This window comes from Capronia epimyces (assembly GCF_000585565.1).
Source record: "Capronia epimyces CBS 606.96 chromosome Unknown aczIQ-supercont1.4, whole genome shotgun sequence".
In the NCBI taxonomy this organism is placed as follows: Eukaryota; Fungi; Ascomycota; class Eurotiomycetes; order Chaetothyriales; family Herpotrichiellaceae; genus Capronia; species Capronia epimyces.
The window spans coordinates 3,685,486-3,709,928 of NW_006912907.1; the positions used below are offsets into that span (position 1 = coordinate 3,685,486).

Here is a 24,443-nt window from a genome sequence, read left to right on the forward strand (position 1 = left end):
TGTGTGTGTGTGTGTGTGTGTGTGTATGTGTATGTGTGTGTGTGTCTATGTCCCTCCTTTATACGTACCTTAACTTATATATAGGCACCACCGTCTTAGGTTAGACCTCCTCCACGCGCTGAGGCATCCGCCAAAGTGGTTGCATCAATAGCCAGTAGCGTATCCCAGTCAAACTTAGGGCACTAACTTTAGGCCTAGAATACATTCCCAGCCTTGCCGGTTAACCAGGGCTGGTATAGACATACCGATATAGTCTGGGCCCCCCTTGTACCCCTTTGATAAGAACAAGGAACATTTCAACCTTTGACAATAGAAAGATATATAGTAAATAGCCTTAGGCATCTATGGCTTTTGAAAGCCCAAGACCTCTTAAAGTTTGATAGTCAACAATAACCCTTTTCTATATCTGACAGCAGAAAACAGCCGTATCTCAATAGTTTGCAGGAGGCAAGAGACCAACGAGCACGGTCATGGCATGGATGGTCCGGGATATAGATCTTTAATGAATCTGAGCTTCAGTCCATCTCATGCTCTATATGGATATGGCATGGGATCCTGACATCCTCCTAACTGGACATAGCATGTGATGCCGACAGCCTCCTGAGTGGATACTTGGGTTTGGCTTTAGAGAATATACTCAAAGTCCAGAGCCTTGTCGCCATCTTTCTCATTGGTGGTGGCTCCTTCGTTAATGAGTTTCTGCTTCTTCATGTTCCGGGATCGGAGCAAGAAGTAGATCGCCACAGTACCCATCAAGGCCACGACCTCCATCCCCATACTGACTGCACTGCCCATGATATACCTACCCAGCAACGATGGTCAAGAGTCAGCTGGTGATTCGAATTGTCTAGTCTGAGGGAGGGAAGGTAAGAGAAGGGAAGGGAATTGAATGGAATGGAAGGGGTGCTTGGTTGGATAGATGTGCATGTGTGGTTTGTGATGGTGTTAGGAATGCATTCTTCTATCACTCACCGTGGTCCATCGGCACTTGGATAGATTTGAGAAGAGACGGTCCCGGAAATGTTTGACAAGGATGCAAACAAGGGAATTCCCACACTCCTCTTATAATCCGGTTTCAGGTTGTTCGCGAGCCAGGTGTAGAGTACAGTGTTGTAAATGTAGATGCCTAGAATCCAGCATGACTTGTTAGCCAGGCATGCCCGGAGAAGCAGAAACCATTCCGAATGGTGTTTTCTATTCAAGTGGCATGGGCGAAAGGGGGAAGGGCAAGGGGAAAGGGGAAATCTGACCTCCAGCACACATGTACATGGCAAAATACCCAGCACCGACGTTGTCTGTTCCTAGGAGAATGGCATAGCCGAGAATGACGGGGAGAGTGCCACACACGGCTATTAGTGCTCGTCTTCGGTAACGATCCGATAGCCAGGCGCCCGTATATAGCGTCATGGTGGAAAAGAGATAAATCGGAATGGTGAGGTAGTTGGCTTGATACGAGGTGTATCTAAAGTCCTTTGCGTCAGTCATACAGTAGTCATTTCACTTCTTCCCTTTCTTCGCTCACCCACCCACAACAAACTGGGGATTGGATGCGGATGCACCGACTGTCACCCACGACAAACTGGACTCGAGGTGGATGCACCTACTGAGACCAAACCAAAAGAGAGAAACAAGGACATGCCTGGACTTACCCGAGACCGCGAATTATTGTAGGCATAAAATTGGCCAGGCCGAACAATGGGATAGAGCTGGCAAAGGCACAGGCGGCGGCGAGGTAGATTTGGACGTCCTTGAAGGCCATTTTGGCGTAATTCCAGGAAAATTCGTCGTCGCCCTTGTAGAGAATGTCCCTCATCTTTCTCTTTTGCATCATCTCTCTTTCCTCCGGGGTCAGAAACCAGGCCACCTCGGCGTTCTTGGGCAGAGTGAACCAGGCAATGCCGCAGAGAACGACCGAGATGCTGCCCTCAATGATGAAAAGCCATCGCCACGCTTCGAGACCTCGTTGCTCACCCATGGTTTGAATCCCATAGGCAATGAGACCGCCAAATGCGCCAGACAGGCATCCCGCCGCGTAGAGGATGGCGACTCTCATGGCTTGTGCTTCTCTCGAGTAGATGGTGGAGATCAGAAAGGTCAAGCCCGGAAACAGACCGGCCTCGAACACTCCCAGGAGGACCCGCAGCGCGACAGTCTGCCCGAAGTTTTGGACGAAGCCGGTTCCCAGAGTGACCAGACTCCAGCAGACGAATGAGATGGGAATGATGACATTTGCACCCCAGCGTTTCAGCCTGTGGGCAGAACTGTATGTTAGTGATTGACGATGACAACAGAGGGAGAAGGAGGCAGGAAAAGGAAGAAGATGCTAGGCTATCCTTACGCCATGACCCAAGGAATCTCAAATACGACATAGCTGGCGTAGAAAATGGTATTGACGTTGCCGAAATCATTGCCCTTGAAGTGCAAGCTCTCCTCGAAGCCAAACACTCTGGCATTTCCTATGTTGGACCTGTCGAGGAACAAGACAAACGGCAGGACGGCAAACTGCGGCAGCATATAATAGTCGAACTTGCGCATCACACGCTTCTCCATTTCCGGATCAATGTAAATCTCGGTGTTTGCCAGGTGGCCCGACGTGTCGTCCGCTGCCGCTACGCCACTCTCGGTGGCAGCAGTCTTGAGGTCCAACATGGTAGACATGGTAGACATGGGAGAAGGGAAGGAAGCCTCAGGACAGCAGGGGAGGAGGTTTGTCTTGAGGGTAGATCCACTGAAATTTGATATGGACGTGAGATAATATGAAATTCAGACACAAACGTCGAGACCAGGATAGACGACTCATGAAGGATACTTGAGAAAACTCGGGAATCCTCTTATACAAGACGAAGACGGTTCACCAGACGACTCTTGTTCATATCAGCTCCAGCTCTTTCCTGCCCGGTCGGACAAGGCCAGGGCTTGCTTGGTTGAGCAGTGAGGGCATGTACGGATACTCTGTAGTACAGCCATCGATCGAGCCCAGGTCTTTATCTGAGCCTAAATCGGAGTACTCCAGCCACTACAGGATATGGTTGGCAATTCCATGATAGCGATGTGGTCGGCGGCCCAATCAGCTGGTCGGTCGCAGTTCTCCAGGCCAGATTGGAGAATCCCGACAGTCTGAGGCCCTGTTTGCTCCACCAGCGTACAATCGTACATCCTGGGTATGCAATGTCTCTGTGGTATGTAGATACGTATCCGTCCGTATGTTGATATGTATCCGTATCCGTCAGCCTTGTTCGCTTTCTCCACCCAAGCAGCCATCAGGAGGTAACTGCAACGACTCATCACATCCCCATTAAGTTAGACCACCTACTTTTGTATACTCTGTATATCTACACAGGTCATCTATCTCGTCAGATTGCTACCAAATGACCTTATCAGATATACTCGCCGTCGTGGAAGCACGACGTCTTGGCCTGATTATATCGGAATATTCCAGCTACTGTGCGATAGGATTATCAGATTCAAGGGTGGGTACATACAATTCCATTCCGATAAGATCCTGTGCTAGATCCAGTTCCAATCTCGTCGGAGACCTGCGATCAGGTTGGGAAAAGGCCGGTGATTTTCTGGTAATACTAGTAGTAGTTTCAATTCCAATCCCAAACCCCTCGGAAGCTAGTCATCGAGCCCTTGACTCAAGTGTGCAAAGAATTACAAATATCAGACTGGCCCTCCCGGATTTATTTGGGCTTGCTGGACGCACCTTATATCTTGTGGTAATCCAAATTGCAGATTGATTGATATCCCCCGAAACGGAAGTCCAAGCTTTTCAATATGGAAGGGCGTAAACAGATTCAGCTCAACTTCATAGACAACACGAGTGTTGGAAACTCGGGATGCATGGGACAATGGAAGTAAGTACTGGCGTAGGTCATGTTTGTCCAAAGTGAGTGAGTTAGACAAGTCTTGACACGCGGTGCAAATAGGGATTCCAAAGACCAGTCGAGTACGAAGGATCGCATCGAGTACTATGTCGAATTGGCCAAGCTGGCGGAACGGGGCAAGATCACAACCATCTTCTTTACCGACTCGTACGGCAATCCCGAGACGTATGAGAAATCCGCCTCTGCAATTTTCATCGGGGGCGGCCATGTCGCTCATATGGATCCGTTGATGTTTGCCGGACCCATGGCCATGGCCACCACCACGGTTGGAATTACATGCACATGCACCACCAGCTACATTCGTAAGTTCAAGTTCAGACGTCGAAGCAAGAACAGGGGGACTTGGCTAACCAAACACCCAAACCTTGTCCCAAACAGCACCCTATATTCTGGCTCGGAGCTTGTCGACAGTGGATCATCTGACCGAAGGTCGCCTCGGCTGGAACGTGGTCACGAGCTTCAACAGTGCGGCAGCGGACGCTATGGGATTGGAGAAGATGATTCCCCATGACGAGAGATATGAAAGAGCGGCCGAATTCATGGAGGTGTTGTACGAGTAAGTACGGGTTCTGATGCTGATGCTGATCCTCATCCCGATCCCAATTGCTAAAAGTGGCCAATTAACGCGAGCGGTCTATAGTCTATGGGAAGGTTCATGGGAAGATGGAGCCCAGGTCAGTGATTGCACATATGGTACATGGATCGTTTTGTTTCGAACCACCGAACCCAACCACGCTGACCTCGAGGACCTTACGTGTCCCTGTAGGTATTCGACAAGGAGCAAGACATGGCGTACGATCCCAAAAAGGTGCACAAAGTCGACCATCAGGGCCGATACTACAAGATGAAGGCGTACAACCATACGCACCCTTCGCCTCAACGGACACCGACGCTGTTCCAAGCGGGCGCGTCCAAGGCCGGGATCGGCTTTGCCGCCCATCACGCCGAGGCCCTCTTCGTCCACGGCACCTCGCCCGCCTATGTGCGTAAGCAGGTCGACGCCGTGCGCCAGGCGGCCTACGAGGCTGGCCGCGATGGGTCCAAGATCAAGTTCTTCATGGCCCTCCTACCCACTCTAGGCCGGACGCACGAAGAAGCCGTGGCGAAGCATGGGAAGGCCCAGGCTTTGGCTTACTCGGAAGGCGGCGTAGCCACCATCTCAGGCTTCATCGGCGTCGACCTGAGCCAGTATCCGCTCGACGAGCCGTTCGACTTCAAGGCCGAAGCCTCCGACTCGGCCATCCACGGATGGATCAACTCGATCAAGGCCGCCACCGCCGACGACACCGAAGGGCCCTGGACGCCGCGGAAACTCGGCAGTATGATGGGCATGGGATTCGGGCTCACCGCGCCCGTCGGCACCGCTGCAGAGGTCGCCGACGTCATGGAGCGTTGGATGGACGAGGCTGACGTGGACGGATTCAATGTGCAACGTGAGTGCTGCTGTCTGTGTCTGCTGTCTTTTTTTCTTCTCTTTCTATCAGGAGTCCCTTTCCCTTTTCCCTTTTTCCTTGGCTATGCTTTCCTTTCCTTTTCCTTCCCAAGAAAGCAGGGCAGAGCCTACGATCAACCAAGCACCAACGGCCCTGAAAGATTGAGGACATCGACATCACATCGCTAACCGAAACACATCTCACCACACAGAATACGTGACTGGAGAGAGCTTCAAAGACGTTGTCGACCTCTTGGTGCCCGAACTGCAGAGAAGAGGTCTATACTGGGACGATTACCCAGTCCCCGGAGGAACATTACGCGAGAATCTGCACGGGATCAAAGGACAAAAACTAGTCAAGGCGGACCATCCTGCGCACCAGTTCAAATGGAACGTCCGCAAGACCAACCATCCTTCGCTGTGGGATCTTCGTCAAAACGGACTGGAATTGGCCACCAAGGAAAAGAAAAAGGCTACAACAAATGGAACCACTTGAGAGCTAGGTACTATGATATATGCATATGCACAAACCTGCTGCAGAACGCTTCCTGTATACTATGACCTTGAGGCTGCAGAAAACTTCCTATATGATATGGTCTTGAAGCTGCAGAACACTTCCTATATGCTATATATGACCTATTCGTTTGGTGGAGGTGTGTTGGTGGACCGACCTGGGACACATCACATACATTAATTAGGTATCAGTCTGGACTACATGTGTGACGGATCCATCCTTTCGATATATCACCTTTGAACTCATCTGGAATTCACATGTCTATAGGTACGAATTGAAGTTATGAGTAGACGTCATTGAAATGTCTGGTGTCTGGTGTCTAGTATCTGGTATCTAGTATCTGGTATCTAGTACCTGGTATCTAGTACCTGGTGTCTGGTGTCATGGCAGGTTTAGAGATCAAGCGCTCAGTGTGCGTGCCGCCTTCGCATTCGTCATTGATTACATGGCGGCTAGCACGACCATGTATATGTACAGGTATATAGTTTGTCTATTCGTCCGGTATATGAGATTATGAGATGGCTGTGGCTGATCTCGCCTCTTTTTCCGCCTTCCGCCTTCCCCCTTCCCCCTTCCCCCTTCCCCTTCCCCCTTCTCACTGTCAAACTTAGGCACTGACTTTAGACCTAAACTGCATTCCCAGCCTTGTCCAGTAACCAGGGCTGGTATAGGTATAGGCATACCTATATAGTCTGGGCTCCCCATACCCCTTTGATAGCGGACATGGAACATTTCAACCTTTGACACCGCCTTCTCCTTTCTCACATGGTCATACTTACATCGTCATGCTCACTACTAATTTCTTTCCGGCCATGTCACCGCTTTTCAATCGGTCCAGACCGGCCTGAATGCTCTTGAGACCGCCGTCCAAAACATGCGTGCTGGGCATGACCAGCAATCCGTCGCATACCAGATGATTCAGCTGCCTGGCGTAGACTCCGCAGTCCGGATTGAGGACGAATTGCTTCATTTCGACCGTCTGTACTCTGATATTGTCCGGGATCACCGCCTTGCTCGGGATCATGGCCAAGGGTGCAAACAAGCTCGGCCTGGTCTGCGACATGGCCTGGAGACAGTAGGTTGCAGTTTCGGTGCCGACCAAGTCCAGGCCACGGGTGATGCTGTCGCCTCCTACTCGGCGAACTTCGGCCACGATTTCACTGTTCGTCTTGCCATCACGCGTCACCACATGAGTCGCTCCTAAGCCGGACACGAGGGACTTGGTTTTCTCCGACGCGACTGCAATGACTTGCAGTCCGCTCAAGACGGCAATCTGGATCGCGAACTGTGCCGTCACAGCCGATCCGCCCCAGATGAGGAGGAAATCGGCAGCTTCGCCAGGGGGCTCTGTGAAAGGGGTGGTGCTGGTGGCGCTGGTTCTGAGTGACAGTGTTGTTGTTACTGTTCCTGTTGCTGGTTGTGATTGTGATTGTGGTGGGCATGGTGGCGGAACTGCTACCTCCAGCCATTTCCATAGAGTCATGGCCGCTGTAAGACCGGCGACTCCGAGACATGCTGCCGATGCAAAGTCGAGGTTGTCAGGGACATGATTGACAGTGTGTTGTGGAACGGTGACATAGTGCTGGAAACAACCTGCTCTTCGATCTCGGTAGTATGTGCCTGAGAAACAAGATGAATAGATCAGCACGCCAGATCCTCATATTCCTTACCACCACGGGAAAGAGCTATGGTATATACTGACTGGTCCACACCCGGTCTCCGACTTTGAAGTCCTTAACATTCGCTCCAATCGCGTCTACAACACCAGCCATCTCCCGCCCCGTAATCCACGGGAACTCCGGTAAGCAGAAGTTGAAGTCGACGCTTTTCCAATCGATGGGATTTAATCCCACGGCACGATTCGAGATGATGACCTCGTCGTCAGACTCCAATGTCGGATATGGATAATTCTCGATGATACGGTAAGTGTTTTTCCCTTTCCCGTCGCCTTTGCCCTCCCGCTCCACAACGAGGGCTGGATTCCACTTCGGTAGTGTATTGTGATTGTGATTGTGATCGAGTCTGTCGGGTATTTCCAATACTGTGGTCGTCGTCTCAGGCCCAGATTTGATGTTTCTGTCTTTCAGATTTTCCCTGGATTGGACCTGAAAATCACTATCCGACGAGGATGCAGGAGACTTGCCACCGCGGTTGAGGGCAAATGGAGGCACCTTAACCTTCTCCCTTTCCCTCCGCAAGCAGAGGAGGCAACTAAGAAACGGAGATGGCATTCTGATATAGAGAAACAATCGAACGATCTGACCATACACATAAACCGAGATGACGCTTGGGAGAGACGAATGAATACTAAGTTTCGAGAATAGACGGCTGAACAGTCAAGGGGCTACTGGCTACTGGCTCATCCCCTTTATACAAGATCTGAATCCTGTCTGAAGGCTTCATGTCCCCCAACACCACCGGCGCGGTGCCAGAAGATGCCGAGACGATGGGAGAGAAGAGCATGGGACTGCACCCATCACCCAGATACCACTGTGCCGTGATCCCGTCGGGGGGTTCCGTGCTAAACAAACAATCTAGTGGGCACTGCATTACAGATCCTGAACTGTGGCGCAAAGGAATAGTAATAGTGGCGTATGGTGTAGATATTAGATAGATAGATAGACGGGGAACATGTCAATGGAAATGGAATACTCCGATGGAATTCTCCGATGCAAAACTCCGACAAGGAAGTGACGAGTCCAGAAATGGAGACCTGGAGTAGGACGCACAGGAGACGCTTCGAGGCACGACTATACTCTTGCATTGATAAGTGGATTCCAAAATCAATGGTCGATTCCAGACTTTCATTCTTCACCATCTACGGTCCAGTTAGTTAGTTACCAAGCACAAGAGGGTTCGTTATTGAAGGGTTAGAGGTACTGTAATCTCTAGTACTGACTCGTCAGAGGTCGCACCGTTCAACGAGGACAGGACCAACATTTCATGAATAAGTGCACTGACTAACATTTAATATTTCATGAATCTATCTTATGATATTAGTACCCTTACGCTTCAAGCTCAGCAAAGACCCGATCGGAAACGGCATCAAAGACATCCCGGTACACCCTGGCGCCTTCCCAAAGCTCAGAAAATCCAGCCAGGAGGCTCGATGCTCTCCTCAACGACTGCGACCATTGTCGATCAAGACTCGCATCGGTGAATTTTGCCGTCGCTGTCGCTGTCGCTGCTGCATCGCGTCGACGCTGACGCTGACGCAACAAAATGTCGAGGATGGTGGTTCCAACGGTGAACACTTCGATCGTACTAAGCCAGATACTCACAATGCGTCCACCCCGCTGGGCCGCAAACAGTGCACTGATGCGCGACATGGCCGCTCGCAGGATCTTGTCTGTCCATTGGATTTTATATTGCTCGTGAATGCTACTGTGCACCCAAGTATATTGTGTTGTGAGGTAGATGGTGAGCCACAAGATATCACTGGTGACACTTCCTCCTTCCGAGCCTGGTGGTGATGGTGGCGGTACATTCTCATGGACAAACGACACAAACTGACAGTCCAGCATACACGCGTCTGTTGAACAATCCCGGATCTTTTGTCGCAAGGCCAACTCTGTATGTAGAGTTCGAAGAATGCTGGTGTTGCTGCTGGTGCTGGTGCAGCCGCTGACCTCTGAGACGAAGCTCATGTCCACCAGATCATGGGAGAAAATGGATGGTCGTTGCAGGGCGACACAAACCAACCTGACTTGGAGTTAGTTCTTCACAAGTTACAATAAGGATGCCAAAGCACCAGACGGGGGCAAATATAGTTATAGACATATCTACATGCACGTACCGTTCCCATTCATAGACTATCCGGAAGAGTCTCCGTCTCCAAGGCGACGGATACCGGGCCAGGTGGTTGGCCAAGTCCTGTTCAGCGGTAGAAGACACGACGGATTCGTCTTCTCGGTGCCAGCGAAGTCTGACGCACATTCGACATGTCAACCCCAAGAGGTACCAGATCAGTTTGCGTCTGGGATCAATCAATTCGTAGAAGATAAGTAGAATCATCGTCTGCAACGAGTCGTCATCCTGCTGTGCAAGAACACTGGGGATCAGGTCGTCGGCCCAAGTGCGGAGGCTGAGGGCCGTAGCGCCCATTGATGGGTCGCCTCGACCCTGGTGAGCGGCAGCAATTGCAGCAGTCAGGCCGACAAACAGCTGTTTCTTCAGAGGGAGGTGTTTGATCTGTGGGACATGGAATTCGACTTGCGACCGATCCACCACGGGATACAGTGAATGGAGGATCGGAAAATAGTAACCGTCGATGAGTCCACGGACGAGCGACGGCTCAATCATTGACATTGATCGATCGAGCTTCAGCTTCTCCGATCTCAGCAAAGGCCAGTTGGAATTGCTTGTCGCTGTCGTGCCGGAGAAGCTGTCCTCGAAGAGGTTGTCTAGACCGGCTGATTTGGCAGTGGCAAGACCAAGATCCACAGCAGTCCCGGGTCCCACGAAAGGAAGACCGAAGCTTGGGCTGACAGAACCTGTGAACGGGTCTGGATGAAAGGCAGTATTCTGCCAGTGATCCATTTCCAGGCTGTGCAAAGGTGAAGAAGGGTTAGACGGCCATGAGCTCCCCGAATCTTGCTGCAGTACTGCCGTGGACCCTGATGAGGGGGGACAGCAGGTCAGCGAACTCGAGGACTGGATTCTCTGTAGATTTTCCAGTTCGATTTCAAGCCGCCTCGCCTTTTCCTCGAGATCTTTGACCGCTCTGCAACGAGGATCATGTCAGCGCAACGGAAGAACAATCGTAGGCGCGTGCCGGGTATAGTCTCAGACCTCCTTACCTCCTTGAAACAACCCGCCGGGTGCTGGGGTCATAAAAGACACATTCGAAGCCATCTTCGCTGCAGTTGATGCAGCTGGGGAGGACCTTGTCACACTAGAGTGGTGTTCCATTAGCCTGGATGGACGGGCAGTGCGAATTGCGAATTGGGATTTGCTCGACCTTCTTCTTCCTCTTTTGACATCTTGTGCAAGTTGGCAGGTTCCAGCCAGCCATGACCAGGTCTGCGTCGGCGATACCATGCGATGAGACAGGATTGCTGGGGTGAGAAAGGGAAAGGGTTTAAACATGGAGGACGGCGAGAGTGAGGGTCAAGTCCTTATCTTGACCCACACTGGTTGTCAGACTGCCCTCTGCCCTCTGCCCTCCGCCCTCCACGCCATGGTACGCACTGGCCGTATCCGTACATTGTCTCCGTCCTCATATTTTCATCAATCACCTAGGTACGGAGTCCTGTCTCTCAGATCGCGGTATACAGAGAGGCGACTTCTGTCTTCTGCTGGTGCTCAAGTCATCATCATAATGTCTAAACGAGTCAAGATCGATCACACACGACCCGCACACAACAAAGCATGTGCAAGATGTCGCACCCGGAAAATCAGGTGCGACGGTCTATGGCCGGCTTGTTCGTCGTGCAGGTCGGTGCGGGTGCCATGCTTGGGCTTTGACACCACGCTGGATAGAGAGGTGCCCCGAAGCACGACAGCCTACCTAGAAAGCAAGGTCTCTGCTCTCGAAGAGAGAATAAAAGCGTTAAAGGAACATGGTCAGGGCCAGGAGCATCCAGGGAGCAGCAGCCTCAGCCTCAGCCTTCAATTTCGAGACTCGACCGGAATACCGAGTGACCATGACCCCAGTCACCCAGGTCGTCTGCCCCGGCTCCAGAAAATCTTGACCACTGCAATGACCAGCGTCATGGATTTCCAAGGCTCTGACTCCAGCAATATGATTCCATACTATGGTGCCTTTCACCTGCAACAGTCCAGCTTGCCGCTGCCATTCCCGCCCCAAACACGCTATCCGTCCCGAGATGAAGTCGCTGGCGGAACATCGCCCAAAGCAATCAACCTGGCCGACATTCCTCGCACGGCGGCCGATCTGATGCTGAAGACATATATTGGAACTCTTCTAGTACGACACCCTTGCGTCGAAGAGCAGGAACTACTGGATAGCTATGCCAACTGCTTCGACTCGCCCCAAAGAGCCTCCTGCTACGATATATTCATCGTTTGTATGGCCTTGGCCATTAGTGCTGCGACCCTCACCTGGCGAAATGAATACCACGCGCTTTCTGCGTCGGCCGGGTTTTTCGCAAAGGCCAAGGAGATGTTGAGCCATCCGGCCACGTTCGACTCGGAGATCCGACAGATCCAGGTGGCACTCTTACTGACTCATTACTCGTTTATGAATCCAACCGCGGTCGATGTATGGTATTGCATAGGAGACGCTTCTCGACGCTGTATCAGCCTGGGCCTTCACAAAGAGGCTGGCCCAGAAATGGGGCTTGATGAGCGAGAGCTGAATACCCGCCGGCGATTGTTCTGGACCACGTGTGGGCTTGAAAGGTATTGTAATCAAGAAGAGAATCCGAATCCAGAATCCAGACCGTCCACGACCTTTAAAGCCCAACTGACACGATATGTATCAGAACCGTTTGCTCTCAACTCCGATTGCCTTTTGTCTTGGACGAGTCGGACATCACAACCCAGGTGACTCTCTCTCTCTCTCTCTCTCTCTCTCTCTCTCTCTCTCTCTCTCTCTCTCTCTCTCTGCTTCTATCCTGTGTTGTTTGCGTCTGGCTCTGCTTCTATCTTGTGTTGTTTGCGTCTGGGTACAAGGCTAATCCAGCCGGCATAGATGTACCATCCCCATCCCCAGCCCCGGCGAGGTGATAGAGACGATTCCGGGCATCGAATGTCGGGAAAAGGCCCCGACGGGCCAGAATCCAATCACTTATGGGCATTCCGCCTGCTCGAGACGGAGGTGTTCAGCATGACATGGGTCCATACGCGACAGCCACAGCCACACCGCAAGCCGACGCCGAACTCGACCCAATTTGAAGAATGGGAGCATTCGTTCCAAGCCCGAATGGAGGAATGGTGTTCGTATGCGCGGCGAATCGAACAGCAGCAAAAGGCCTCGTTCGGGTCGGAAAACGTATTCGACTTGAGCAATCTTGGGCGAAACCTTCTGCAGGGCCGGTTGCATCGACCATCGCCTCGAGTCAAGTATCCGTCACAGGAGTCGCGGCTCAAGTACATCAAAGCCGCGATCGGCATCGTCGACCACTATACGAGATACCGCTCTCAACAACGATTCATCTACCCGTGGTTTGCCGCCCACACTCTGTTCGAGATCGCCATTGTCACGCTCGATACAGCCTGGCTCGGCAGCGACTGGCTGTCACAGTACATGGACCTTCAGCAGATCATCGACTGCATCAACGATTTCCCTCGGCTTCTCCGCCAAGTCGCATTGCTCTGGCCGGCGGTCAGGGTTTGTGCCGATACTGTCGCCATCCTCGCCGAACCCGTCCTCCGTCGTCTGCATGCTATTTGTCGATATGGGGAGCCGCCGCCCAGGGACGACGTGACGTCCAACATCCTGGCCGGCTATCTCTTTCCAGACTCGGCGCTGGCGGCAGAGCAACGAACCGTCGGCCCTGATTTCGACCACATCGACGTCTTGGGAATGGGGGATCTCCCCTTGAACATGCCGGGCATGGACATGGAGGATTTCGACTGGGCCATGGGACCACTCAACCAACCGTTTTTCAGTTTAGATTTCATATGAGTTAGTGACCTGCGGTAGATGAGGCATAGCTTGGAAGCAGTGCCTCGACACCAAAATCCTCCTCTTTCGGCCATCATGGCCACGAACGGGTCGGAGAGCCGGTGTGGCCAGATAGTGCCTCGTCCACCAGAACGAGAACCAAATGTCAGCCAAAGCCTCGGCCACCTCCACCCGAGCCGAATATGACCCTGCACACTGCACTCTGCTGCTAGTGATTCCCTTATTAGTGCACTTGACCTTGACGTCGGATCTGCATTTATCCTCATTTCCACTCCACTCCATGCCAGCATAGACGAGCGATTCTGGACTCTGGGCCTGCCACCACTGCTGGTGTGGCTGTGTGCTATATATTGATTGTCACTACTACGGGTGCGGTGTGTGCTACAGTATGTATTGATTAGATTACTACGCACTAGGTGCTAGGTAGCGAAAAGGCCCTTAGGCTGTCGGGATTTTCCAGCATCACATCGGAAATCTACGACCAGACCAGGGATAGAACAAACCCCAACTACTAGTATAGTATCTTCCTCCACCATGAGCATGAGCATGATGCCGTAGATTCACACTCTACCTTATTGTCGATGCTGTCGAGTATTGTAGATCCACACTCGACCTTATCGTACGGGTGTCAGGTAAATCGACAATCTGTAGTCCAAACCCGGGGCCAAGGCTCCTTCCTACTTACCTAGATTTTCTAAATTGGACTGTACCGTTGTAGTCTGGAGACGGAATTGGCCGACAGGCAGAAGGCAGAGGCAGAAGGCAGAGGCAGAGGGGAAGTGGACGGAATGGACGAGCCTGAAAGTGTGTTGGCGTTGGCGTTGGCGTTGGCGCTTCTTCATCTTCATCTTCTTCTTTTTCAAAGTATTACGTAGCACGTCTATTTTCCTCTTCCTCTTTTTCAAAGTCCTACCTATATGCACGCCTATCAAAACCATGTCGACCCTCCAAACCTTCCAGGCTTCGATGCTCCAGCGCAGAACGGTCTATAATCTACAAGGCAACTCGCCCATTTCGAATGCAGAGATCCAAGACATCATCCGCCATGCTCTTCTTCATGTTCCCAGCTCGTTCAATTCCCAGTCAACTCGCATCGTTCTCCTGGTCGGCCATGAACATGCCGCCTTGTGGGATATTGTCAAGGACGTCTTGAGCGGAATCGTGCCGGGCCAGGCATTTGCGACGACGGAAAAGAAGCTCGAAAGCTTCCAACGGGCATATGGAACAGTGAGTCTGTCAAACTTACATAGGCATTCCCAGCCTTGCTCTTTTGATCAGAAGGCTGGAAGGCTGGTTTAGGCATACTATACTGTATAGCATGCGCTCCCCGCTCCCCCTGCGACCCCTTGACGGAGAAGAGAAGATGAAAATTTCAACCGTTGACAGAGTCAAGAACATGGACATCGACATCGACATCGACATCGACATCGATCTTAGCTCTCCCCTCCCCCATGGCATATATACTCTCCCCTCCCCCATGGCATATATACTCTCCCCTCCCCCATGGCATAATATATTACATATACTTGTATATACTGACACTGACCTCGGGCTGACGCGCAGATCCTCTTCTTTGAAGATCAATCAACCATCCGAGACTACCAGAACCGATTCCCTCTGTACGCCGACCGGTTCCCCGTCTGGGCATCCGAGTCGTCGGGCATGCACCAATATGCCATCTGGACGGCCCTCGCCTGTCAGGACCTGGGGGCAAACCTTCAGCACTACAACCCCCTGATTGATGACTTGGTGACGGCCAGATGGAATCTCCCCCAGGACTGGAAGTTGGCCGCTCAGATGGTCATTGGAACTCCGACTAGGCCTCCTGGGGTGAAGACTTTCCAGCCATTAGAGGAAAGGTTCAGAACTTATGGGGAAATCCTATGAGGCCCTCCAACCCGTAGAGGAAAGGTTCAAAACTTACGGGGGGGAAATCCTATGAGGCCTAAGGCCCTAGGCACCCTGTCCAGTTTGGGGATACCTGTGCTGTCCGAGATCACCACACTTAGCGATAATGTGCTTGTCCAACTACTGTGCTTGTCCAACGAATGGCGATCGTGTCAAAGACTCTACTCAGCCATCTGTTGAGCCTAAAGTGGAAGATTTAAACTGGGATTGTGGAAATGGATCAAATACTGTACCTTAGTACGGAGATACTAGTACGAAGGATGAAGGCTTCTATTTGTGTTCGTTGTTCGGAGCATGTGCATCGTCGACTATGGTAAAGAGTTCCGGATGACTTTTGCTACCGTAGCCTTGACACGGAAAGAGCCTGTACGTCTTTTGAAGATGGACTCGTGTCGGTAGGGTGGGACAAGCCGTCTCCAGCACTGTCGGATGAAAAATGATCCCAGGATGGACACATGCAGCCAAACATTAATATTCTAGACATTAATAGTCTTAAAACATTAATCTTCTTGTCAGAGTGGCCCAGGTAATAAACGTCTGGGCCGAACGACTGGTGTCCTTATAGCCCTCAATGGGCTTTCGATGTATGTTTGCCATCTCTCCTCTAGCCTCTCAGCAATCCTCCGGATCAACCTGGTGGCCCGGCCTTTGAAATACCAATGCTGCTCAATGTCCTTCAACAGAATCGCATAATGTGCGAGCAGAATCAGCGCTCCCGGATGATTGGCGGCCATCATGGCCATGAACGGATCGGAGAGCCGGTGTGGCCAGATCCGAAGTATGTCCCACGTGGTGCACGGCCCAGTTGATGGCTGTGAGTGGTAGGCAAAGGCGAGCGCCAGGTACGAGGCTGCGTTGGCATACTCGTCCCGTTCAGACCTTGCCCACTCGTCCTGTGAGCCTGGCCGAGGTATGGCCGCCAGGAACTTGTCTCGCAATTCCGACGCCAATAACGTAGCCGCCGGCGACAGGCTAGTCTCTTCTCTCCACACGAGCGACAATTGTTGGCAGGGTCCGATCTCGATCAGATGCCAGGTGGCGCACAGCATGCCGGAACCAGTCCGTAACAAGTGCAACCAGCTGACAACCACGTCTGACTGACCTTCGGGCACCAATAGCAGCTGTTCATCCTGGTGTTCCATGGCAATCGAGTACAAAATCAACAGGTGAACAAACGTGACAACGGCGTGGCTTTTGGACGCGTCAGCCTCGCTGACTGCTTTCCGAAACGGGGGCATGGCCTCGTCTTGATGCTTGGACGCGACGGCCAAGTATTCTCGGGATTTGGCAGGTTCGGACCTATGACAGTGTGCCAGGTGCAAGGCTGCGAGGGCCAGGATTGCGTCCATCAAGAACCTATGACAATACGCAAGACGAACCACCGCTGTACTCCAGACTGCTCTGGTCTCCTCGTCTGTAGCGATTGTGAGACAGGTGGACGTCTTATAGTGGTCAAGCAAGGCCCTGTCGGTTTGATCGAGTCTCACTCGTCCGTCCTCAGTGCCTTGCCTCTCCTGTCCGTGTGTTGTTGTGCCTGGGCCCTCAGGGATACCGAAGGCGATATCCATCCCCCGGCCATCTTCCGAAATATAGAATGTCCGAATCACGTTTCCTCTGAGCATGTGCTTGTGGCGACTGTGTCCGGAGCTATCGTGGCTCGGTTCAACAACAGAGCCGGTGAAATAGCGCAGCCGATTTCCGCGAAAGAAGGTCTGGATAGGCGCATGCTTCCAGTCACCGGATGGCCGGCAGTGTCGTCCATGTACCAGCTGCCAGTGCCTTCTCATGCGCTTTTCGCTGAGACAGAGATGTCGGCAATTAGAGGACGTGCATTGTAACCCGTCGTAAAGCGGAAGTTCAGGCACGGGAAAGTGATCCGCACCGGGTTCGTCGACGTGGGCTGGATCACTGAGGTCGAATTTGGAGGCGAAATCAAGAAACACCTCTCGTCGTGCGCGATCGAGATGGTGAATTTCCTTGAGGTGCCTGTCAATTGCAAGTGGAGGGATTGCATAGCGACAGGCCCGACAGATCAGGACATGGTGCTGAGGCAGTGGCAGGAGCAATTGTGAGGGGACAAGTGCTTCAGACACTGTTCTGACAGGGCGGACCATGATCGGAGCAAGTCGAGTAACGAGTCATACATGTGCTGTGTATGAAAAAACAGTACGGAATACGGTACTCCGTACATAGGACGGGGCGCGAGAGTAGCAGACACGGCTACCTGCTCAGGTAGTAGCTTCAGAGCTGAGCAAGACGCTGTTGCTGCTGCTGCTGGTGGCACACCGGCGAGTATCAAGTATCTGATGTAGGCTGCCAGGACGGCAGAACCACTGTGTTTGTAAGCCAAGCGGGATAATTTGTCGCCGAGCGCAGTTGTGATTGGTGATAGTGGTACTAGTTGTACTAGTGTAAGGCTTGTCTAGCTTAAGCTCATCATCAGCAGCCTTATTATTGATTATCATTAACTTAGAGCTGCCTAGAGTTCCTTAGGGCTCATTAGACCCTCCGCTTCTTGACCTCGTCACTAACTTGGACTTCAGGTTCAAGACGGTGCCGTTCTCCAACCAACACACGACCCACCTGTCTTCGTAATCCTGATTCGTAGTCGTGATGGAGTCCTCTGGAACTGGCTAACTTCAGAGTATATCCATCTCATCTGCCATGCAACGGACGTTATGTGACTGACCACGGACGAACAAGTCCCTATCCCCGTGGCATGCATAATATCTAGGGCAAGGCGTGCAAAGCTATGATACAGCAAAGCAGGACGGAATCGGACCAAAGCGGACGGGACACGATCGCAATTCAGAGAGGAAGGGTGGACGCCTCAAGTATATAAAACTGCACACCCCCCCGGCTACCAACCTCCTTTGGATACAAACTGTGATCAGGATCCAACAGCCTAAGTACTCCAAAGTTCTAATTCTTTTGCAGAAAACCCTTTCTTGTGCGATCTCGCTCTCGTCATGGCGTCTCCGAGCCAGACGATTGTTCTCATCACCGGTGCCAACCAGGGGCTCGGGTATGAGGCTGTCAAGAAGCTGGCGGCCGAACAGGCCGACTATGTCATCCTCCTCGGGTCCAGAAACCCAGAAAGAGGCCACGAGGCCGCGGGCAGCATTACGAGCCTCGCCAAAGGCACGTCTGTCGTGCCCCTAGTCATCGACATTGACTCGGACGAATCCATCACTCGCGCCGCCCAGCGCGTGGACGAGACCTACGGTCGCCTCGACGTCCTCTTTAACAACGCCGGCATCTCCACCGCGGGTCCAGGCGCTGGCGACAGTCTGCGCGAACAGATGCGATCGGTCATTGAGACGAACCTCATCAGCACCGCGGTGACCACCGAGGCCTTCATCCCATTGCTTCAGAAGTCTCGGGCCCCTCGGCTGTTGTTCATGTCGTCCGGTATCGGGTCCATCGGAAACATGCTCGATCCGTCGTTCCCCATGTACGGAGTGGACAGCAAACCTTACTCGACATCCAAGGCCAGTCTGAACATGCTCGCCGCCCTGTATTCAGTGCAATATGGCAAGCAAGGTTTCAAAGTCAACGTCATCTGTCCCGGATACAGGGCGACCAGAATGAACGGCTACGCTGATACCGCTGGGAAGCCGGAAGAGGGCATCATCGCCGCGTGCGACTTGGTCGTCGATGCCGAAGGGAAGAGCCCCAACGGCGCTTTCATCTCCCAGGACAATGGTTTCTGGCCGTGGTAGATGGATCAGTATCAGTACCAGCACCAGTACCAGTATCATTGCCTTTCCAGGAACTCGATATCTTGAGCTCAGAATATATTACTGGGTATAGATTAAATCTCTATACAAACTATACTTGGGAGTCTGATAGGGATTATATATTTTACCTGGTACATAACTGTCCTATACTCTGTAGTCTTCCCCCAAAACCGGATGCAGGTGGCAGTAAAGTAGGTAGTAAGGTGCACTTGACTGATTCATTCCTTACCTGAGGTGAGGTAGGTACCTTAGGTATAGTAGACCTGTAATTACCATACGCTACCCGCGCAGGGATCACGGAGGCTGAGGGGCTGAGGGGCGGTATCTCTAGGCATGCCTAGTGCCAGTGGGGTGCGCGAAGAATGCTCACGTCAACTACTAAACAACTTAGTATTACTGTACTGTACATACTGTACGTGCTGTACGGAGTACATACAGTAGGTACTTAGGTACTATATGCTTGGCAATATAATTTATCAGATTCCCGTCAACCAGCTTCAGCATCATGAGAGTCTCTCTATCCGTGCCAGTACCTGCAGTCTGCCGCTGACACTTTTACCCTTGTCTTGGGTACCGCTGTCGCTGCTGTATGAGTGTGATGAGAACCTTCTCCTCTAGACCTGCGATGGCCATCTAAGCCATACCGTCTACGCTATGAGATTGTTATGATAGCATGTCTCTAGCCATCACTACTACCAGCTGGCCTCCCGTGTCCTCCGACTCACCCCCTTCTCCGCTTTCATCTCATAATCTGATCCAGCTGCATCGGGTCGAGTCAAGATGATCAACCTGGGTCTCCAACGCATCTCACGCCTCCTGGCTCCCCTGTTCGCCCAACACCCGACGCTGCCCTGGAAAGCAGTGCATATCGCGGGGACCAATGGTAAAGGCAGTGTGGCGGCGCTGGTGGCGACATTCCTCTCCGCGGCAGGATATCGCGTTGGGCGCTTCACATCGCCGCACCTAGTCGACCGTTGGGACTGCATCACCCTGGACCAGCGGGCGGTCGAGCGCGACAAGTTTCTCTCCGTCGAGCAGAGGCTCAAGGCGGCCATCGGCGGCCGCAGTGCCGTTGACAGTGATGATGGCGATGGCGATGGCAACGGCAACGGCAATGGCGTTGTAAACAACGACGACGCTCCGTCCGAGTTCGAGATCCTCACGGCAACGGCATTTGAGCTATTCACTGCCGAGGGCGTCGATGTTGCGGTCATCGAGTGCGGGCTCGGCGGTCGCCTCGATGCCACCAACGTCCTCAGATCGCACGATGTTATAGTCAGTGTCTTGACCAAAGTCGGCCTCGACCATACCGAGTTCCTGGGCTCTACGCTCGAGGCTGTCGCCGCGGAGAAGTCGGGCATCTTCAAGAACGGCGTGCCTGTAGTGGTGGACGAGAGTAATGCCCCGGCCGTGTTGGAGGTGGTCAGTCAGAAATTGAAGGCGCTCGCAGCCGCCGAGGGTGGTGGTGTGCTGGAAAGTGGTCCTTTCGTCTTGCCTCAGCAACAGAGGGATCGGTTGTTGCAGAACCAAGATATCGCCCACATGGGATTGGCACGACATCAGTGTCAAAACCTGATGACTGCATTTACCGCCTATTATTTGGCTGAAGAGCAGCTCGTGAAGCCGCAGGCTGAGGTACCAGGGACCGCTACAGGAACTTCGACCTCGCCAGCGACATTATCTCGGACCAGATTTGCGCAGCATATTGCAACAACCACTCAATATCTCCCATCCCTGATTTGGACGGCGCAGTCGTCGCTTCGCGGCCGTCTCGAGTGGCTCTATTTGCCATCCAGCGTCTTCACATCCCGGATCCCGGGTATTGAAACGGTCAAAGTCCTCCTCGACGGCGCACATAATCCACAATCCGCACAGGCGTTGGCCGAATATATCGCCAGCCATGTTCGGGACCACTCTTCCAGTGCAGGGCCCGTGACGTGGGTTCTGGCCGCGAAGCAAGACAAGGATATCCGCACAATGCTCTCTCTTCTACTACAGCCCTCGGACAATGTCGTCACTTGCTCCTTCGGCCCGGTGGACGGCATGCCCTGGGTGAAGAGCATGGACGCCTCTGAACTGGCGGGGACTGTGCGCGAGTTCACCACCGGCACGGTCGAGGTTGGCCTGGGTGGAAGTGTGCAAAAGGCGGTCCAGAGAGCTATTGAGATCGCCTACGTTCCCGAAGCTGGAGCCCCATATGAAACTGGAACTGGAACACGACCGCTCTGCATTGCCGGCAGTTTGTACTTGGTAGGCGATGTTTTGCGCTGGCTGAAAGAGCTCGAGGAGTAAGCTGGTTCGACGAACGAGGGAAGAGAAATGGTATGGAGCTTGACATGGGCTTGACGTGGGCTTGACGTGGGCTTGACGTGGGTTTCTTGACGCTCAAGTAAGCAGGGTCACCCAGCCCGGAGCAGAGTCAACTTGAAGTCGACTTTGACTGTTGAAACAAAAGAGTCAACAACTAGTACCGCAGCTGCTGTGCATGGTCGGGTAAAGCAAACAAACGAGGCCCCATCATCCATGACCCGACATCAGAACAACATCTGATGTTCTTCTGGCCATCATCTCGGATACGAGCTGCAGCTCGGCGACACATCTGCACAGACGAGCCTGGATCCATTCAACACGGACAAGAACAAGAACAGGAACAAGAAAACATGGCTGGACAAGCATCCTCTTGTGTGCCTCTCTCTCTCTCAGGAGATACTGATCTTTCGTGAACGACGGCGCAGCATCGCCTTCGCTACAACTCCACTAGAGCCCCTCTGGCGGCCACGAAGACTTCGAAGTTAGAACCTTTCGAGGTTTCACTCGTCATGGTCAAAAACAGCCAGACGACGATCTTGATTCATTTTCTCTTAATGCTCCTGAGCCAGACGCATAGTTCGCAAGGACCAAAGGACCAACTCTTTTTTTCATCAAACACCTCGATCACAGATGATTACCATTACAGACAAGAGAGAAGATCGGAGGACCGCCCGGATTGATTAAACCGGTCAAGATCCTTTCCGCAACCGCTTGTCCAAACCAATCCGTGCCGCCTTCCGATCTTCTCTCTTGTCTGTTTCTTACTGGCCAGCTAACAAAAGAATGGCCTCGGCCTCAGCCTCACGACCCCGTGGGATGCTGCTGGTCCGAGACGATGGAGTCATGCGGCCAATCAATGCCATGGCCACCAGCAGTGCGACCCCGACCCGGACCCGCGCTCTCCCGCTGGTCCACGCCTCCTAAACCGGCCTCCTGCTTCTTGGTGATGCCTCTGGCGCCGGAGTTCAACCTCAACTTATCCGCGGTGATCAATTCCTCGCCTTTGGGCGGGACCCATTTACTGCTCTTCCACGGCTTGATTTCCAGTAGGAACATGGTGTCTATTTCTTCCAAGGACCGGCCCGACGTCTCTGGGAGAAAGAAATAGACGAAGAAGACGGCGAACAGGTTGCAGCCGGCAAAGACGTAGCCATAGGCAAAGCGAATGTCGCCGGTGATGAAAGGCGTGAAGAAGGCGATGAGGCTGTTTAGAGGAACAAGAGTCAGACAGAGGAAAGCAGAAAGCAGAACAAGGAACAGAATGGAACAGGTTTGGTTGATGGGTAGACAGGGGCAACAATCAACTGAAACCGCTGTGCTGTGGAAGCCGGTGTGGATTGCTGATTCCTGCAGATATTGAGGAGGGGACCTGCAATACTTACAAGTTAAACAGCCAATTGCTGGCAGCACACAGCGCAATACACTGTGATCTGTATCGAGAAGGATAGATCTCGGCCGTGACGGCCCAGGCCATTGGACCCCAAGTGCTGGCGAAGGCGGCGATGAAGAGGCACGAGAAGATGATCATGACATAGCCGATGGTTTGGTTGTTGCTGCCGTCGCCGTTGTGGAGGGCGAATTGGCCCAAGGACGCGAAGATCAAGAAACACATAAACATCCACGCCGCGCCGATCATCAGGCATCTGCGTCGGCCGAACTTCTCCACGAAATACAGGCCGGGGAACGTCGTGGCGACGTTGACGGCGCCCAGGATGATTTGCGTCACGTACGAGTTGGACAGGCCCACGCTGGCGAACACCGTGGTGCCGTAGTAGAAAAAGTAGTTGGCGCCGGTCAGCTGTTGCAGAGCCTGGATGACCATGCCGAGTATGGTGCGATACAACATTCTCGGCCCGGTAAAGACTTCGTACCACGGGTGCCTGCCGCCTTCCAATTCGACCTGCAGCTTTTCCTGCATCTCGACCAGTTGGTCTTTGACCACTTTGTGTCTCTCGGACACGCCGTTGAATTTGGCGATACTGGTGGTGGCGTTGTCGATGTCTCCATGTCGGTACTGGTGACGTGGCGTTTCGGGGAAGAACAAGATTCCGAACCCCAGAACAATGGCAAACAGGAATCCAATCCCCATTGGAATCCGCCAGGACGCTGTGCTATGGAGGCGCTCGGTGCCGAAGTTGATCAGGTTGGCAATCAAGATACCGATCGTGATGAAAAGCTGCCGGGCCAGTAAGCACTGGGAACAAGTCAAGCAGACAGCCATGAACGGTTGAACCGACCTGGTAGCAGCACACAATTGCACCTCGAACATGTCGCGGGCTCGATTCACCCTGGTATGCAGGCACCATGACCGACATACCGCCAATGGCAAACCCGGCGATGATTCGACCGATCATGATTTGATACCAGCGTGGACCGAGAGCACCGAGCTGCACGGCGACACCGGCGCAGAACACGATCGACCAGATGCAGATGGAGTATTTGCGGCCAATGACTCTGTTGTTGGCAACCGGGCCAGCGATGAGAGCCCCGATCAGGGTCCCAATGGACAGCTGACACCAAGCGTGTCAGTCTCTCCATAGCCAACGCCGGATTTGGAATCTGACACACTCACCATGCCCACAATCAAGCCGGAACGAATGTTGTCGAAGCCCAGGGGGTTCTTCTCGTTAGCGAAGTTGCGCAGGAAGTTGTCCATCTCCAGGAAACCAGAGATTTGACCTGGCCATTCAGTCAGCACTGCTGAAACCGAGCATACTGACCTGCCTATCGAGGAGCCGGGCAGAGGAAGAAGGTAATCTTACCTGTATCATAACCAAAGCATAGCCCGCCAAATGAAACCAGCACAGCCATGAAGAAGGTCCTCACGGTAAGGAACGGCACCTTGGATTCATCGTCAAAAGGTCCCTTTTCGGTCTCGATGTCGGCGGTGTCGCCCGTCGCGGTGAACGAGGACCTCACCGAGCCCCCTCGAGGGGCGGTAGGCGGTCTTCGCTGGAACATATCTGTTGGTGACCGGCAGCAGCTAGGATAGACAGAGACAGGCGCAAGATGATCAAACCGAGGAGGAAGGTAGACTTAGACATAGACATGTGTTCAAGTT

General features: G+C 52.8%; 11 protein-coding genes across 11 annotated transcripts; 6 read left to right on the forward strand and 5 right to left on the reverse strand.

Moving 5' to 3' along the window:
• Positions 1-624: 624 nt before the first annotated feature.
• On the reverse strand, positions 625-2,658 carry A1O3_05982 (uncharacterized protein; the record flags this gene model as incomplete). Its single annotated transcript, XM_007736102.1, has 5 exons — positions 625-802; positions 973-1,126; positions 1,251-1,462; positions 1,650-2,249; positions 2,339-2,658. The coding sequence occupies 5 exons, from the start codon at positions 2,656-2,658 to the stop codon at positions 625-627; spliced, it is 1,464 nt and encodes a 487-aa protein (XP_007734292.1).
• A 1,119-nt stretch (positions 2,659-3,777) lies between these two features.
• A1O3_05983 (uncharacterized protein) lies at positions 3,778-5,815 on the forward strand (the record flags this gene model as incomplete). Its single annotated transcript, XM_007736103.1, has 6 exons — positions 3,778-3,857; positions 3,930-4,189; positions 4,266-4,443; positions 4,528-4,561; positions 4,654-5,320; positions 5,532-5,815. The coding sequence occupies 6 exons, from the start codon at positions 3,778-3,780 to the stop codon at positions 5,813-5,815; spliced, it is 1,503 nt and encodes a 500-aa protein (XP_007734293.1).
• A 793-nt stretch (positions 5,816-6,608) lies between these two features.
• Positions 6,609-8,064, reverse strand: A1O3_05984 (uncharacterized protein; the record flags this gene model as incomplete). The annotated part of the gene is made up of 2 exons (XM_007736104.1): positions 6,609-7,453; positions 7,536-8,064. The coding sequence occupies 2 exons, from the start codon at positions 8,062-8,064 to the stop codon at positions 6,609-6,611; spliced, it is 1,374 nt and encodes a 457-aa protein (XP_007734294.1).
• Positions 8,065-8,838: 774 nt separating this feature from the next.
• Positions 8,839-10,372, reverse strand: A1O3_05985 (uncharacterized protein; the record flags this gene model as incomplete). The annotated part of the gene is made up of 2 exons (XM_007736105.1): positions 8,839-9,535; positions 9,630-10,372. 2 exons carry the CDS (start codon positions 10,370-10,372, stop codon positions 8,839-8,841), a joined length of 1,440 nt encoding a protein of 479 aa, XP_007734295.1.
• Positions 10,373-11,123: 751 nt separating this feature from the next.
• On the forward strand, positions 11,124-11,387 carry A1O3_05986 (uncharacterized protein; the record flags this gene model as incomplete). The annotated part of the gene is made up of 1 exon (XM_007736106.1): positions 11,124-11,387. A coding segment is annotated over one exon (264 nt), but the record flags the coding sequence as incomplete, so codon positions are not given.
• Positions 11,388-11,534: 147 nt separating this feature from the next.
• On the forward strand, positions 11,535-13,424 carry A1O3_05987 (uncharacterized protein; the record flags this gene model as incomplete). Its single annotated transcript, XM_007736107.1, has 3 exons — positions 11,535-12,196; positions 12,280-12,340; positions 12,489-13,424. 3 exons carry the CDS (start codon positions 11,535-11,537, stop codon positions 13,422-13,424), a joined length of 1,659 nt encoding a protein of 552 aa, XP_007734297.1.
• A 936-nt stretch (positions 13,425-14,360) lies between these two features.
• On the forward strand, positions 14,361-15,311 carry A1O3_05988 (uncharacterized protein; the record flags this gene model as incomplete). The annotated part of the gene is made up of 2 exons (XM_007736108.1): positions 14,361-14,651; positions 14,988-15,311. The coding sequence occupies 2 exons, from the start codon at positions 14,361-14,363 to the stop codon at positions 15,309-15,311; spliced, it is 615 nt and encodes a 204-aa protein (XP_007734298.1).
• Positions 15,312-15,844: 533 nt separating this feature from the next.
• A1O3_05989 (uncharacterized protein) lies at positions 15,845-17,446 on the reverse strand (the record flags this gene model as incomplete). The annotated part of the gene is made up of 1 exon (XM_007736109.1): positions 15,845-17,446. The coding sequence occupies one exon, from the start codon at positions 17,444-17,446 to the stop codon at positions 15,845-15,847; it is 1,602 nt and encodes a 533-aa protein (XP_007734299.1).
• Positions 17,447-18,301: 855 nt separating this feature from the next.
• Positions 18,302-19,054, forward strand: A1O3_05990 (uncharacterized protein; the record flags this gene model as incomplete). Its single annotated transcript, XM_007736110.1, has 1 exon — positions 18,302-19,054. The coding sequence occupies one exon, from the start codon at positions 18,302-18,304 to the stop codon at positions 19,052-19,054; it is 753 nt and encodes a 250-aa protein (XP_007734300.1).
• Positions 19,055-19,852: 798 nt separating this feature from the next.
• A1O3_05991 (uncharacterized protein) lies at positions 19,853-21,364 on the forward strand (the record flags this gene model as incomplete). Its single annotated transcript, XM_007736111.1, has 1 exon — positions 19,853-21,364. The coding sequence occupies one exon, from the start codon at positions 19,853-19,855 to the stop codon at positions 21,362-21,364; it is 1,512 nt and encodes a 503-aa protein (XP_007734301.1).
• Positions 21,365-22,183: 819 nt separating this feature from the next.
• On the reverse strand, positions 22,184-24,343 carry A1O3_05992 (MFS transporter, SP family, sugar:H+ symporter; the record flags this gene model as incomplete). The annotated part of the gene is made up of 5 exons (XM_007736112.1): positions 22,184-22,586; positions 22,765-23,558; positions 23,620-23,892; positions 23,955-24,061; positions 24,145-24,343. The coding sequence occupies 5 exons, from the start codon at positions 24,341-24,343 to the stop codon at positions 22,184-22,186; spliced, it is 1,776 nt and encodes a 591-aa protein (XP_007734302.1).
• Between the last annotated feature and the right edge of the window lie 100 nt (positions 24,344-24,443).